Source organism: Bombyx mori, chromosome 10 (assembly GCF_030269925.1).
Source record: "Bombyx mori chromosome 10, ASM3026992v2".
NCBI lineage: Eukaryota > Metazoa > Arthropoda > Insecta > Lepidoptera > Bombycidae > Bombyx > Bombyx mori.
The window spans coordinates 13399252-13416990 of NC_085116.1; the positions used below are offsets into that span (position 1 = coordinate 13399252).

The 17739-nt window shown below is 33.7% G+C and overlaps 1 protein-coding gene across 2 annotated transcripts in view; it reads right to left on the reverse strand.

The window, feature by feature from the left end:
* Positions 1 to 3726: 3726 nt before the first annotated feature.
* Positions 3727 to 17739, reverse strand: part of NOS2 (nitric oxide synthase 2) — a 50262-nt gene continuing 36249 nt past the window's right edge. Inside the window, exons 9-22 of one of the 2 annotated variants that reach the window (XM_012689821.4) lie at positions 11635 to 11749; positions 11124 to 11363; positions 10540 to 10644; positions 10365 to 10426; positions 10183 to 10286; positions 9871 to 10100; positions 9081 to 9329; positions 8854 to 9007; positions 8094 to 8263; positions 7643 to 7853; positions 7317 to 7404; positions 6967 to 7237; positions 6557 to 6748; positions 3727 to 6043 (exon numbers count right to left, since the gene is read on the reverse strand). In XM_012689821.4, the coding sequence (XP_012545275.1) occupies positions 5933 to 6043; positions 6557 to 6748; positions 6967 to 7237; positions 7317 to 7404; positions 7643 to 7853; positions 8094 to 8263; positions 8854 to 9007; positions 9081 to 9329; positions 9871 to 10100; positions 10183 to 10286; positions 10365 to 10426; positions 10540 to 10644; positions 11124 to 11363; positions 11635 to 11749 (2302 nt within the window). In that variant the 3' untranslated portion in view covers positions 3727 to 5932. The remainder of the gene's footprint in view (positions 6044 to 6556; positions 6749 to 6966; positions 7238 to 7316; positions 7405 to 7642; positions 7854 to 8093; positions 8264 to 8853; positions 9008 to 9080; positions 9330 to 9870; positions 10101 to 10182; positions 10287 to 10364; positions 10427 to 10539; positions 10645 to 11123; positions 11364 to 11634; positions 11750 to 17739) is intronic. The other variant, NM_001123336.1, reaches the window with a different exon arrangement.

Genomic DNA, 17739 nt, shown 5'->3' on the forward strand with positions numbered 1-17739 from the left:
TCACTATTTTTCATTTTGATAGTTGAAAATCAAATTTATGAGGACTATTATTAGCACATTAAGGGCGTTTGATAGGAGAAGTCTACCAACCCGAAAAAAAACCCAGCTTTTCTTGATTACTCCATGGAATTATGACGTTGTCACAAGTAGGTAATTTTTCGCGATGAAGAAGCAAACTTGCAACGTCAAAGAGTATCGCATTAGTCATTATTAGTCACGCTATCGGAGGAAAATTTCGACGCTAAGACAGGAAACTAGTGTTCCCCTGGCAGAGTCATTCTAGGCTCCAGTTGCGTAATATATTTGATAGCCAACCCAAGCATCATAATGCAAACGATGTTAGTGGCTGATAAGTCAATGAATAGTGGCGACCTTGGATAGTAAGGACGTTACTATAACCTAATATGTTGTTGTATGAGTAAATATAGGAGTGTATGTGTCTGGCAATTGGTTTTGTTTTATCTAAGAAATAGAGTTGATGTCCTAAAAAAACTCAGAATCTGGTCTAATGCATCAAGATTAGCAACGATAATCACATTATGGTGAGCATAAGCTTATGGAAGCGCATAATACCAAATCGAACGTGAATCAATTTCTTGGAGCGGCATTAAAAACATATATATAAAAAAGACTGGTGGTAGGACCTCTTGTGAGTCCGCGCGGGTGGGTACCACCACCCTGCCTATTTCTGCCCTGAAGCAGTAATGCGTTTCGGTTTGAAGGGTGGGGCAGCCGTTGTAACTATACTTGAGACCTTAGAACTTGTATCTCAAGGTGGGTGGCGCTTTTACGTTGTGGATGTCTATGGGCTCCAGTAACCACTTAACACCAGGTGGGCTGTGAGCTCGTCCACCCATATAAGCAATAAAAAAAAAAAAATAGGAAAAGGACTTGCATTAAAAATAAACTGAAATAAATAATATTACATTGGACACGTTTCATTAAGTGAGCGACACAGCCGGCTCCGTGTTAGACCTTAAGATAAATATCGAATGACTGCACGTTTCCTGATTTAATTCTTTGAAAGTTAACTTGAAATGTGAAGTACAGACGTCGTCATGATCCAATACAATCTACTTTCTATAATATTGTTAGATGTTCTCGGAAATCTGGTATTACCGTGATGTCATGTCGTGTCATGAACAAATTCGTTTAGTAATTTCTTGGGTTTTCTCGAGTTGCAGACCTCAAATGAACTAATTTATGATTTCATCTCAATGACATCGTTCATGACCATGAATACTGTAAAACTACACGTGAAATTATGAAAAAAATATTTTCGCGTAAATAGACCGATGACCACACAATAGTCTTGATGATTTTCTTTGAAATTCGGTAATTTATCGGTTCTGACTTTTGTTAGACGTTACTTTGGAATTCAAGAGGATATTAACATCAATATCAATTACCTGTCATACTTCCGATTTGTGGACAATATAGTCTTAATGACAGAGATACTTAAACATCTCGGCTACATTATGTCTGGGCTTAACAATGTGTTAAACGAATTGGTATATGAATGAATCTAAATAAATCCAAAATCTATACTAATAATATGAAGCTGAAGAGTTTGTTTGTTTGTTTGATTGAACGCGCTAATCTCAGGAACTAGGTACTGGTCGGATTTATTTCAGTCTCAGATAGCCCATTTACCTCGGCTAGAGGCCTAGAAGGCTATAGGCTATATAAGATCACGCTAAGATCAATACAAGCGGAGCACCAATAAAGAATTTTTCAAAATCTGTTTTTTTTAGAACTTCTGCTAAAATAGCGTATTATTTGTGAAGGTGTTTTTATAAAGATGATATTAATCTTTATCCAAATAAATACGTTATTCATTAAAAGTATTTAATTTTAAAGAAATTTTCCCTCACTTGATTTTAATCTATCTCGCTATATGTATTTTAATGAGTGTGAGAATATATCGCAGTTTTAAAATAACATCGCAGCAAAATAATGATCAAGCGCGTAATACTGATATACAAGGCGCCGGCCGGCCGGTGCGCGGCGGCACAGATTAAGAAGAACAAGAAACACCCAAATCACATCAAGGTAGGCTTTGAAAATTGTAGATTTTTCCGGATTTCTCCAGGATCCCACAGATCTTAATGATTACAGGACCATTCGGGAAGTCTATCTACCCTTTCGAACAAAAAAAATAAAAAAGAATTATCAGAATCGGCTCAAGCATTCTCGAGAAATCGGTGAACATATATAGACAAAGAAATTGCGCTCGAATTGATAACCTCCTCTTCTGAAGTCGATTAAAAAGCGTGGTTTTGGTTCCTTAAATAGCTCCTTAACATTCTATTACTCAAAAATATTTTCACTTTCTACGTAAATGAAGTCGCGGGTAAAATTTTGCGTTATGGTAAAGTAACTTCCACGCGGATAAGTCGCGGGAAAAAGCTAGTAATATATATAGTATAAAAGCGTGTCATTTCCATACTGAGCAATGGCAGAGAAACAGCAATAGCAATTGTGCCTAAATTATTTTCAACAAACTATAACCTTATGTAAAGCCAACATAAAGTATTTAAGGTATGTACTGTGTCAATTATTTTAGGGTCATTTCCACAAGACCTAAACCAAAGTTATAATGCTTGCGTATTGCAATTCCTAACATAGTAACATTCACACTCACCATAGGTTTAGTCCAAAAGCTTAAAATCAGAGAAGTATAATTTCCGTTGTGTCAAAAAAATAAACTCGATCGAGTGGATTACTTTTTGTATTGTTGTAGATTTTTGCAGTATTTTCACTTAGTTTTCGATATTAGGAAAGTATTATTTTAAATTGTTTTCTTTTGAACAAATTAGAGAAATATCATCTCTATATATAAAAATGAATTGCTGTTCGTTAGTCTCGCTAAAACTCGAGAACGGCTGGACCGATTTGGCTAATTTTGGTCTTGAATGATTTGTGGAAGTCCAGAGAAGGTTTAAACGGTAAATAAATATGAAAATTCTCAGAATTACATAAAACTAACAATTTTGTTTTTCCTTCGGTGTGTCCGGCGTCGGACGGATTCCTTTTGTTTGTTTTAAGTTTATTTTATACAAAAGTTCAGGGCTTTTATTTATCGATTGGGCACTACGAAGTCTGCCAGGTCATCTAGTATAGTTATCTATATATTAATACGTGAAGCAAAAACTTTGTACCCCTTTTTACGAAAATAGCGCGGACGGAAGAGTATGAAATTTTCCACACTTATAGAGAATATAGAAAAGAAGTGCACAATGCTAATATCTTTTTAAAATAATGCATAAAAGATACATTAAATCAATAAAGAAAACATTACACACACTACATACCATGTATTTGACGCATGCATACTATTTATTGTCAAACTTTTGTTCTTGACGTCTGCTGTCAAATTGAGAATAGATTAAATATTGTTTGACTTTGTTAATATTGTTTATAGTGTAGTCTTGGCGAAATTTGTGATTATAGATGTATAAAATACAATCATAATAGTGTACATACTTACAATTCCAATTAATTATATTCGAATTTCGACTACTGCGGGACCTCTAGTAAATATTATTACGCTTATCAACGGTTTAAGTTATATTCTTACCTAAGCCACACGAGTATATTAGACGTAGGCTGTGTGGTGATTTCTGTAGGTACGCACACATTGCTCGTAGTTAGAATATGAATTGATTCAAGTCGTTGAATATAAACAAAAAGGAGAAAAAGGAGTTCATGAATAAAATACCTATCGAATACGAAGGAACTTTATTTGACCAATAACAGACAAATATACTTTTTCATCATTACATTATTTAATATTGAAACAGTTATTACAAGAGTAAACAGTGCAATACAATCAATGTTTTATGATATGATTTCCGATAAAACTTTTTTCTATTATAATTTAATTTTAATACACTTTTAAACGTGCCTTTCATTGTTATAAGGATAATTGAATTAATACTTTTTGTAAATATTATTCTTAATCGTAATACAATACGTCATTAATTTATTTATATTAAGAATTTTTTATACCATTTATAGCAAGAAATTGTAGACAAATTGATCTTACATGATACTATGAATAATATAAAATATGAATAATTTCATAAGACTAGGCAAACAATCACAAAGTTGATTAAAAAAAAAAATACGTTTTAGAGCTGATTAAAAAATCGCAAAAACAGCTTAATTTCAAAATTTATTTAAAAAAATACATTAAAATTTCATAATATACAAAGTAAATAGAAAATTATTTTTAATATTATATAGTAAATATTATTAAATCACAAGTTTAAATAACAATAAAGCTCACTTAATATAAAATATTTACACATTTTGAAAGATAAAACAGACCAATACGTATTATAAATGAATAAAAAAAAATATATATACGAAATATGAGTAATGTAAGTTATGATAATCTTACATCAAATTGGTTCCGCAAACATTTTAAAATACAAAATTAAATAGCATTCAGCTGATTTTTTTTTTCCCTTAAACTAGACGAATAAATTTTTATAATTCGTTAGATAACAATTAAGCGAGATAATAATTAAAATTTTATTTGAAAAACTTTGAATTATTATCTAGTAAAAATTTTCAAACTATCTACTAGCGATTTATAATGGACACGATATACAATATAATAAATGAGTTTTATTAAAAGTATTATTTATATAGTAGATAAAGATTACATCTAGATACTACGTAATTGGTAAATTCTTAGGTTTCGAAAGGATACGAGATATCCAATTTTTTTTTTAATAATACTTGAATCGCGAAGCTGATATGCGGAAATATACAATAAGGGTCAATGGATTTGTGCGTTGTTACGACACCCTGCGCTTTTAAAAAAAATGATAATACAATAAATTTGAAGGGAAATAACTGTAGCATAACTATAATATTACACCTAATGTAATAAGTTGAATTATTCAAGTGTTTCAAATACAGTCATTGGAACGATTCTCAACCAATTAAATTCAAGGATCAATTAAAATGGACTGCTTGGTAAAACAAATAGACATTTCGTGAACTTCCCTAATTGACTTCACAATTACAATTATTGACTAAAGCCTTTGAGCTATATAGTGTACTATAAATAATTTTGTAGGTATTGTCAAAAAATAAACATCTATATAATAAAATAAGTTTAATTGCAAGGCATGAAGGGGAGATAATTATCAAAGAATGTTTTCTTAATTTGCGATTTCGAAACAAATTTATTTCTGATAAACAAAATACGTATTTGATTTAGATATTTTATCCCTATACATTTAATTGCAAACGTTTCAGAGGAAAAATAATATTATTCGAGAATTTCACAATTAATTAATTTTATACCCAAAATTCATGAGTGAACGCTTAACAATTTCAAGGGTTTCAAGGTTCACAATTATCTTAAAGCCAGTATTAACTTTTTTTGGCATATACACTATAAAATTTAGAGAATCATGAATTTCGTAAAAGACATTTGAATTGAAAATATTGTGGAAAGCCTACAGAAACCAGCAACTTTTAATGTACGTATGTGAACAATATAATAATAGTACGTATGGAGTTGATGTTCTTGTAGCTATTAAGAATACTAACTAAGATCTAAATGTGCAAAAGCGATCCAATTTTTCTGTTTCAAAAGTAAAATTATATCAAAACATAAAATATAGATGAAGACAATGTTGTTCTGTGTAAAACTTAAAAAACTTTATACTTATTATATGGCATTGTAGCTTAGGTACAATGGATATATTAAACTCAGCCATGACATGATTTTAGGGTCGGTACACGCCTAAAGCTTTGCGATGTAATTAAAAAATTTTGAAGACTTTAAATTTAGAATGAAGATAATTTAAATATTTTAGTCGAATATGAATGTAGTCGCTCACAGGATAACCTTGATGCAGTATTCGGTTGGTTAGATGAGCGTGTTGGGACGGAAGCGAGAGGACCGCCGTCATGGTTGGGAAGCGACGCGGTTCCTACGAGCCGACTCGCGAGAAGCGCTGTGGACCTCAGCTGTGCGCAGTGTGATGCCGAATATGTCTTCGTGGTAACGATTCTCTTCCTAACGATAAATATACATAAAATAAAAATGAGGGTAGTTGTAAAATCAACGTGGATCTTTCGATTTAATTTTTAATACGCTTTTATTAGCTTCAGACGTATGTATGTAACGGAATCTTTGAACATGATTTTGACCCCCTTCAAAACGTCGAATTAACTCGAAATTTCGTATACTTATTAAGGACCGATGACGATACAATATTAAAAAAAAAACTTAAAAAAGTTAAAGAAATTGAAATTCAACTAAAAAATGAAAAATAAATAATAGTTTAAAAAACTAACAAAATACGCTTTTATAGAAAATCCAACTAAAAAATAGAAAATAAATTTTAATAAATTTGAATTAAAAATAGTGTAATAAAACAGGATTTTATTGTAAAAAAAGCGTGGGGTGCATGGTATCAGTAGAACAGATATGACTAGAAGGATTATTTTGATAATATCCTGAAAAGCACCCCACGTTATGTTATGTTATTGCTGAAAACCGACTATCAATATAGTTTTATGTGCTCACCTTTAGCATGAACATAAAGTTCTGTACTTGTTCGTCTGTCATGTTTCCGTGTTTCTTCACGATACCTTTGAGCTTCTGGTGCACATCCTCCGCCATTTTACAATCACCGCAAACGTAAAAGTGTGCACCTTTATTAATTAGTAAATCGTGTATTTCTGCACCAACGTTTTCAGCAACTTCTTGGACGTACGTCTGTAATTTTCGTATGTTTTATTTTTGTTAATACTTTTTTGAAGTATTAAAAGAAAATACATTTGCATGCCTAAAGAGGAAACACAGTTAGTGGTATCTAAATTCCTAAAATCATATCAAATTCAGATAGGTTCATAAGCATATCATAAGCTCTAGTTTACAAGAATTGTGAATTTTGAGATCATTTCTTACTCATTAGTCACAATCATCAAACTTACTTTTGGAACTTCCTTTTCTCTAGATAGAGCGAGAAATACTTTAGAAAGTACGCCTTCTTTCAAAGCTTGCTCTTTCTCTTCTCGGTATAAGTCCATAGTCTTCGTTCGACAGCCGAAGAACAGCCACACCGGTCCAGTGGTTGTACGCGAGCAAGAATTTTGTAGAGCTCGCCGATGATGCCAAAAGCCACGGAATGGAGCTATACCAGTACCGGGACCAATTAGTATAAGAGGAACTGACAAATCTTGAGGTAAATGGAAATTAGGAGCACTGAAATAAAAATTGGAAATTATAGATTTTCAATTTCATACCTCACTGTCAATTAAATTGAAAAATCAACCTTAAGTACCTTCTGATAAAGAGGTAAACCTCATCGCCAGGCTTACGTTCCATTAAGTAGTTGGAACACACACCATAATGGACCGGTCCCTCACCATCTGATCAAAAATGATTATTTAAAATTATATCTATAATCAATCGCACATATTAATCATAAATAATATCTAAGCTAATTTTAGTCACCACGAACGAAATTAGACGCACACAAAAATAGCTTATACTGTAAACGGATTCAGTTGAATCCAACGCAATTTATGTAGGAATGTACATTATTAAACTATAAAACATTAATGGATTATAATGTTCACGTGTAAAGCTAAAAATACTTTGACTGACCTTGAGTTCGATATGTGACTACGGCAACCGTAAGATGCAATCTCTTTGCGTGGGCTAATGGTGACGAAGAAATTGAGTAAAATCTTGGCTGCAGTGGGGATAAAAGGGCGGCAAGTAAAGATGCATTGGGTCTTGCTGATGGAAACTGATCTAGGACTTCGGGCAAGGTGGGGAAGTGGAAATGACGCCAATCTTCGTAAGCTCCGGGATCCTGTTCCAAATAACACAATGTTTACAACATTACACTACTGACGACAAAGTTAATACTACTTTTAGAATTTCATCTCCCGTATTTTATTATTTTAGACGTAGTTTCGTAGTCACGGATGACTGAAAATATTTAAATAACAAAGTTTAAAAAAAGAAAATTGAAATAATTTTAAAGCCCTTTGAATTGAGCTAAAAGTGTCTTTAGTTATAAAAAAAACATAAGGTAAATAAATAATCCTACCGTAGCCAAAACATTCAATTGTTTTTTTTCTTCTTCATCTTCGCACGTTGTGGCCAAGTACTGAAGAAGTATCGTGGTCGGTGGAGTTGTTATATCAAGGAATCGTGTGAACAATTCACGCACGCTCATTATCGGAAGTTTCTCGTGGGGCTCCCAAGATTTGACTAAACCTATGTCAAGGTATAAAGCATAATCATTATTTAACGATTTTTTGTATATTAATTAAATGTCATAGTCTTATAGGCTCATCCTTTATGTCCGGTGCATTCCTATAAAGCGATATCACTATACCGGTGTTCGTATTCCGCAGTAGGTACCAATTTTCCTAATGAAATACGTACTTAACTCACGTTCACGAGTGACTATGATGTAGGAGTGACGTAGCGTTATAAAACCAAATCCACAATAATTATAATTTGTTATACTCATGTCAGGGCATCTTGTGAACCCCCACGGGTAGTTAGCACTTATTTCTGCCACGTAGCAGCTCTGCAGTAATGTGTTCCACTTTGAGGGGTGTTGCAATGGTTGAACTATGGAACTTGGGCTTAGAACTCATATCTCAAAATGGGTGGCGGCATTTATGTTGTTGGTACCTACAGGTGAAACACCACTTAACCACTAACAACAGACGGATCATAAACTCGTTTAGTTGTCTACGTAGTCAATAAAATAATCAAAGTTGTCGAATGTTCATTTTTGAAATGCAAATTTTATTTAGTACGTCATATACATAAAACATTCGTATTTTTTCTCTTACCGCTTGACGTATGAGTTTCTTTCAGAAGCTGCAACTGCAACGGCTCGTCGTAATCATCAACGTCTTTAATGCGGGAGAGCAGACTCTCAACGAGCTCTTTACGGTTACAAGCTATTATTCCGACATGATCTCCTGGATTATACTTTATTTCCTCCTACGAACATAAATCACTAATGATTTTCTCTGTCTGTTTAATGAATTCACATTTTTATTTGTATCAAACCGACCTTAGGTTCCAGATCAATAAAGATGGTGGATCTTTCAGCGGAAGCATCGCCTAAATCTTTATTAGCTTTGACGGTGCAAGAAACGAATTGTTTATTCAAAGACTTTTGTAGCGCTGCGTGTAACGTAGCGGGACGACAGCCAGCCCTGGCGAATTGAACTGTCTCCTCGCTTAATGCAACAGTACCGAGAGCTCTCTTTGCCTCTTGTAGAGTCTCATCATCATCCAAGCAGAATGTCTCACAAGCAACCTAAAATAACAGATTTATAATTTATGTAAGCCCACCGCCAAAATCTTCTTAAGATCTAAATCAAGGCTGTCCAAATTACATACCTTTTGCCCAGAAAATATGTTTTAAAAAAATACATTTTTTCTGGTAATTTTCCAAATAATAGTAAAAGATAGCTTAACTTTTAAATGATATCATGGGAATGGAATGCTACAAGAATAAAGATAAATTATACCAAATATTGATTATATGTTTTGACAATTAATTCTATTATCCAAACTATTTATATCCAAAACTATTATCTCATGAAGGCATACATCGTGGGCCGCATGATAAAAAGCCGCAGCCCACCGGCCGTTGTCCAGACAGGCTTCATCTAAATGACCAACAATAGATAGAAAAAAGACCACCTAAAAACAATGGCTTTGTATTTTTTTTTTCTTAGTTTTGCTTGACAACTTCAAATTATATTTGCATCAATAAAGCGCGAGTTAACAAACAATAGCAACGAGTGATGCGGTCCGTCATCAATTAGTTACATTATTTTAAGTTAGAGACTTACGTTGAAGACGCTAGAGGCCCACTTCCGGAAGGCCTGATCTTGGCCGCACATTTCGTCACCGGTTGCGAGGTCGTGGATTCGTTCCCCGCCGAGGTCAACCAACAATTTGTCTACATACTTTCCGAAGTTACAGAAATTCGGGTAAGCGCTCGAACCCAGAGCGAACACGGCAAATCTAACATTACTCAATGGACCAAAGCTGTCAATGGATGTGGCGTCTGTTGTACTACCTGTAATATCATAATTTAGGTTTCTCAGTTAAATTCTATTATTATCTAGAAATAAAGTTTAAAAGTAAAGAGATATTCTTACCCTTCAATGATTCGAGTCTGTTGAGTTTTTTCGGATTTCCTGCTGTATACCTTTGAATGTCACTATTGGCTTTTATGAACGATTTTGGTGTCAACATTTGATTTCTAAAAATAATTTACGATTATTATATTTATTTAACGATTAATTCAATGAATTCTTTAATAGGATTCATAACTACTTACCCAGTAGAATCTTCACCGACTTGATCAGCGTATAATATTTCGCATAGATGCTCTCCAAATGCCTATAAATATAATTAGTTATGTAGCAGCATGCTTATCATTTTTAGTAAATATTTAAATGTTAACAAATCTCATCTAAATGTTTCTCAGGCTAGTTTCAATTGGGAGTACTTACGACACCATTCTCGGGTGGGTCACCATTTCCAAACGTCGATGTCACAACCAGAAGGAGAGCTTCGTGTTCAATTGAAGTTATATCGTAATCCGCCATACAATGAACCTACGGTTAAGCGCATTTATTGAGTGTGTTATATTAACCGCTTTACAAAAATTTTGTTTTATCACAAACAGTACCTACAATTTCAGATCTTGACAAATAACATAAAAAACAAAATAATTTACTGGTGGTAGGACCTCTTGATAGTCCGCGCGGGTAGGTACGCGGGTACCACCACCCCGCCTATTTCTGCCGTGAAGCAGTAATGCGTTTCGGTTTGAAGGGTGGGGCAGCCGTTGTAACTAATATATACTGAGACTTTAGAACTTATATCTCAAGGTGGGTGGCGCATTTACGTTGTAGATGTCTATGGGCTCCAGTAACCACTTAGCATCAGGTAGGCTGTGAGCTCGTCCACTCATCTTAGCAATAAAAAAAAATGCCAAAATGATTAACGGAAAAGTGAAAGAATACGACCATGGAACATTTACATAGCAATGGATAATCCTTTGAGTAGCTATAATGCAGCCTTTAAAACTAACCTGCGCATTAAAGGCGTGTCCAAATATAACACCAAGCTCTTTGGCGTATTGTTCCGATTTCCCAGTCTCCGTAGCGTACAGCACAGTCGCTTTAATCCTCTTCGAAAGGGCACGACCGAACAATTTCGAAGTGAATTTGACAGCTCGGGCAATTTGCTTGAAATGGAACTTTCTGTTTATGGGTCTTTTGCCTGTGATCGGCTTAGATTTCTGCCACTGATGCGTCTTCCATGCAGGCTCCTGATGAAACGAAATACCGTAAACTCTTTATGACTATTGTATTGATCATAAGCATCAGCACGATTCTAATCCAAAATTTCATTTTCTTCGATTTGTTCTGCGACAGTGAGGACTTTTTTATTGCCCTCGTAGGCAGACGAAGCACACGGCCCACCTGATGGTGAGTGGTTACCGTCGCCCATGGACTTCAGCAATGCCAGGGGCAGAGCCAAGCCACTGCCTACCTCTAGCTTTTCGAAGGCTTTCGAAGACTTTTCGAAGACTATTTTACCTGATATTCGTATGAAGGTTTCAAGTAGTAGAGCGCCATTTCTTGGTGAAACACCGGGGTTATGGACGATGACATGGGAGGTACGATCCATATCCAATCGGCTGGACATCCAGACCTGTTCAGAGTTTTAGAAATTATAATTTAATTTAAAGTAATGTCTACAATAATGTCCACGGTAGCGCGGTCTCTGTCAATGTTCCTTCGGAGTTGTCCGATTGCGCTGAACTTATTTTAAGTGAAATAGATGTTTTTTCTAATTGTCCCACTACTTACAGGAAAAATCTGTCGCGGATCATCTCCCAACTAAATTTTATCTTATTATCTTATTTAATCTTAAGCAAGCAATGAATGAAATGTAATCAAATCTTAGCTGTATATTTTTTTTTTTTTTGTTGTTAATGCACTGTCTATTGCATCTATAATTGAGGTGACATCTGCCATGAACTTTTGTCAATTTGTCAATGTTTTGTATTGATGATCACTTTGTTGGTGCAACTTAATAAATAAATAAATAAGACCTTAGTCGATAAAGTCCACAATAAATACAACTATAATAGAAACTTGTATTGTTCAAGATGTTTGCCGGTGGTTTATAAATATAATTAAAACATTGACGACCTAATCTCTAGCGTTTATTTAAAATTCAGTTTTACATTTTCTGATTTCTCGCATAACAGTTTTGAATGCTGGTCGCTATCAACCGAAATGTAGGGCATGGTGTTAATGTATTTTACTTAATTGGACGATTGCATTTTAAATTTTCAATCTCAAAAAAAAAATTAAGTGCTTTGAGCATGGTAGCGGAATATTTTAATTTTCATACCATCTGCATATGAATACATTTTACATATGAATATAAAATGTTCCATGTTAATTATGATATTAATAACATAACGTTTTGTAATTTTTATTGATGCATTACAGCAACAGTAAGGGAAAAACCCTAGAGTTGACTTTATCTTCGTATGTTTTAATTGTATGTTAATTTATTTAATCCGCTTCGTTATTTGTAATACTTTAATTTATTATAATTACCTGTGAATATAACAAAACATATTATGTATTATGTGCCCTTTGAGTAGTAAATGCGTACTATTTACCGAGTTTACGGAAGTCGTTAGACGCACGTAAGACGCTCTTTTTAAGCAGTGGGTATAACTCTATAGCGGTGTTTGTAAAACACAAATAAAATTGAAAACAATACGTAATCAGTTAACATAGATGTGAGTTCTATAAGCGGCTGTTTAGAGGAAAAAATACTAGCAGAGCAAAAACACCTTATTTTACGTATCGTTGAGTTGTACATTTGTAAAATTGCACATCTGTATTTATTCATCATCAGCCCAGACAGAAGTCCATGGCTAGACTAGTAGGGATCCATCAATGCCAACCAAAATTAAAGATGCTTTTACGCTGCTCGCGTCGAGTTGATTCCTGTAAATTTCATTAGGTCTTCGGCTCAACTTGTAGGTAGCCAATTCACGCTGTACCATCCGGTATACGTCCACTGCTTAAGAACTTTCTGGTTATATCGGACATCTGCTTTACGAGCAATACGCCCGTTTCGTATCCACTCTAATCCCGAAATCCTCTAGACTAGTTCACTACTGTATCGACCAATTCATTCCAAATCCATATTAAGGAAAAGAGCATAGCACTGTTCATTTATTTGACACTTTTTATTTGACGTTGAGTCTTCTGAAAAGGCACCTTACGAGCGACCACGTCTCATTACCATATGTCATCGCTAACAAGAAACTGGCTACACAAAAAATATAGTAAAACTTGACAATGCTACGGCGTAATGTTTTTTGCATTGGTCAAGCCAACTGCAGACATGATCGAACGGGGCATTATTAAAAAGAGGCTTTAAGAAAATCATTCCACAATGAATGTATAGTAAAAGGCGAAGTAAATAAAAAAAACCTTCGTATCGTTTTGTTACTGCATATTTTATTCGCAGTTGAAATCGGAGGTATTCTATAAACAAGACCGTCTTACGCGACCATTGACCCCAGCGCGCAATGTACACGATTCAATTTCCCAATTTCAACATAAACTTCTCTGGAGTCATCAACAATACGATCTGTTTTCGTATTCAGAATTTATTCCTTTATCTAGTTTATATCCCTGGTTCTTTTATTATTTTACCAAATCTACAACTTTAGCGTTTTAAATTTGAACGATATTGCCTCATCGTCGAAGCATTTATCGAATACGTGCTTGTAATTTATAACTATTCAGATAAATGTAAACGGTACAAGAATTAACAACAGCATAATCGAAGGATGTCTGGAGTCTTAGCTATGTACCCTTTAAGATTACAAGACGCATTGGATTGCAAAAGTAATCATTCATTGAATAGGATACGTATATCACATATCACAGCCTAATTAATTAAGTCTCACTTTTTTTATTGTCCTTACAGGCAGACGAGCATACGGCCCACCTGACGGTGAGTGGTTACCGTCGCCCATGGACTTCAGCAATGCCAGGGGCAGAGCCAAGCCGCTGCCTACCGCTTAATACTCTCCACAAGCCTCGTTTGAAGAAGGACACGTCATAGCGCTCGGGAAGCTTCTCTCACTTCAATAGGAAACGATTTATCCGCAGTCAGATTTTTAAAGGAAAAAAAGCATTACAAATAAAATATTAAGACATTAAAGTTACTCGGAAGCCTAATAAACCTCCAGATGTTGATGAACAGCATAGATTTACTCATTCCAATATGTTGTAATTACTAACTGCTAAATGTTCGTCTCTTAGTTAACGTCGAACATGTGTAAAGTAATTACTGTGGAACTATACCGACTTAGAGCTATTAACATCCCATTACGCAATATTTGAAACATGTCTGAGCGGATAGTGCAAGCGGATATTATCAGTTTATTTAATGCATTACTTCACAATTTAGAAAAACATGTAGTAATTCATTTAATTTTTTTATATTTAACCGGCAGACTTCGTAGTGCCTCAATAGATAAATAAAAGACCTGAACTTTTGTATAAAATAAACTTAAAACAAACAAAACATCCGACGAGGGATACATCAAAGGAAAAACAAAATTGTTATTTTTATTTAATTCCGAGCATTTTCATATTTATTTACCTTTTATACTTTCTCTGGACTTCCACAAATAATTCAAGACCAAAATTAACCAAATCAGTCCAGCCGTTCTCGAGTTTTAGCGAGACTAACGAACAGCTATTCATTTTTATATATATAGATTTCCAATTGTGAACGATTTTTCTATTCGTCTTATTTAAACCTTTTAAATTAATTAAACAGTATAATAGCCTACGTAATCGAATATTTTTTAAAAACTAGAAAAAGCCCGAAGGAGCGTCCGCCAGCTTTCTACGTATATTACTTTTCCTACTAAAAGGACAATATTATGTCTGGCTAGTTTTTATTTTTATCTAACTTTTCAGTTTTACTTATTGATTCAATGTTATGTCACAAAATGTGGTGAACTGCCAGACCGATGTCTGTGTAAGATTATTCTGATTCACAATCAAGTCACAATATATTATTATGTAAAAATCGTTTTTTGAGATGCCACGGTGACCTTGATATCTTTGAACCTAGACTCAGGGGATTGGCAAATGTGTGAAGGATATCCTATGTAACAATAGCTAGTTACCAATATAATGTTTGTGTTGGTTGTATTGTTTTTTTATTTTTATTTGTAATTTTGAATTTTTATTTGTAATTTGTAATTTTATTTTCAATAGCCAAAGCTACTGGTTTACTGTGTGCATATACCATTCAGATTGCAATCCAGAACGATTTAGCTAATATGTACTGTAATAATTGTAATTTGTTTTGTGCATCAATAAATAAATAAATAAAATATGCCATAAAAGATGCCACATATGAATTATTATGCCCATTTGTTTCTACTCTGATAAAACGACAGACCACAACAGAAATATTCCCTACGTAAATCTATGTAATGACGTAACGCGCTTGTACGTTCAGACTGCGAGTGAAGCCGCAAATCCAAACAATCACACGATGTTAGGTCATTCTGTTTACATATCCTTCTCGGCACATGTACGTCCGCGATAACGTTTTCGGCAAGCGTGTAAGTCGCTAAAATGTGTTCTTAAAAATTTTCAAATCAGTTCTGGATCTTTAAAATTTTCATATCTTTGTCGGTATGATTCTGAACATCATACCGAGTAAGATCCAAGGACTGATTATAATTAAGCTAATTAATAATAAATAGCCTTTGCAACAGGTACTTGGTATAAAACAAAATAACTTGATAAATAATCAGAATTTTAAGAAGAATAGGTTTTTATGTTACTAACACACATTATAAGTAATACTTACTAACAAAATGTATGGTTTCTTTAGTGAAATAAAGCTAATTAAATAAAAAAAACGGACGTAACATAAAATCAGATATTCAATTAAAATAAACAAATTATAATGCAACTAGTATTCTTAACTTATTGAGGTGTGAAATATAGGTAATATTAGATATTCAGAACAAGGGCTAATAACTTTATGACCGACATTTGAGAAAGAATGTTCTCGAAATATATACTACTTCTTTGGTTATATACTTTTGGCATTACCGGTCCATGATATGTTATGCTGCGTTTTGTACAAGGCCCAAGGATCGATTGACGACAGTTTTACGATTAGACGCCAGTATGTTTGTAATTAATATATTTCTCATACATTTTGCGTGTGACGTTAGCAATTACGTACTTCATTCAAGAAATGTACTACGCTCTAAGTTTATTCGAAAAGATAGTTAGTTACTTAGTGAAAAAATTAGGGAATTTCTCGTTATTAACGAATTTTTCGAGTAAAATTTCCAAGTAAATAGACCTCATTTAAGTGTTTAACTTCAAAAACAAATAAATAATACACAACTTAACGCGAACTGAATCCTTTCTAAAAATCAATAACAATTTCGAATAACAGAAATCTCTTAAAATATTTACAACTAGCGGCCCGCCCCGGCTTCGCTTGGGAAGCAGCGCAAGCGATATAAATAATTTTAGGTAATTTTTTTACATATTGGGTTACATTATTGGAGTTTCAAATTATTAAAATTCAAAAGTTAAATATAGCTTATGATGCCCGGGGACAGCTTAGTTTTCCAACCGTGAAAGATTTTTTTAAATCGGTTCAGTAGTTTCGGGGCCTATTCAATACAAACAAACAAATATTTCTTCTTTATAATATTAGTATAGAAAACCCAAAAAAAAATTTCCTCACAGTTTTGTGCTTGTAAATACATTTAAAACGAAGTTAATATTTATGAACGATCTATCAGTAAGGAGACAGGCAGGCCAATACACCTGCGTGTTTGTATACATGAGTCTAATCTTCATTCATTGTTTGTAAACGCTCCTATTTTTGCCTACAACATTTTTCTGATACAATTTTTGTTTATGTTTACTTGTATAATATTACTTAAAGTGAACACATTGTGACTGGCATAACAGATTGCGGGCGTAAAGGATATTTTCAAAATAAACGTAAAGAAAATCATTGAAATTAGATTTAGTATCTTTTTTTTTAAGCGCACCAAAATTTTTTAAGATAACTTAACTTAAAAAGATAAGTAGAACATGACACTAAAAGCCAAATGTCACTAATTCACTGTTATGTCACTAATTCAATGAAATATTGTCAATGACTAACTTTCAACTCCGAATAACCTCTCGTATGATGTAGCAGCTAAGTTTTTATCAGCATCTATGAGCTCACAGTCGTTGGTTACATTAGTAATATGAAACTACTAAATAGCATCCATCATGGATTCCGTGTAATTTTTACGACGGATATTGGTGTAAAGATTTTGCCGGTACATACGATACATACTTACAATAAGTTTTAGAAACAGAGTATAGCGATAGAAATTAGATGCAAAGATAAGAATTGGTATACATGTGAGAATGGAGAAGTGGAATCAGATGTACTTTGGACAACAATTTTTTTTGTCATAAAACGAGTTAAAACATACCGAGACAAGAGTTTAATAAACGTTTTTATAGTTCAAGAGATTTGTGTGTCATTAATCGCCATGGCAATCTGGTTTTCCAATGATATTATAAAGTCATTTGGGTCTCCTCAAAGAA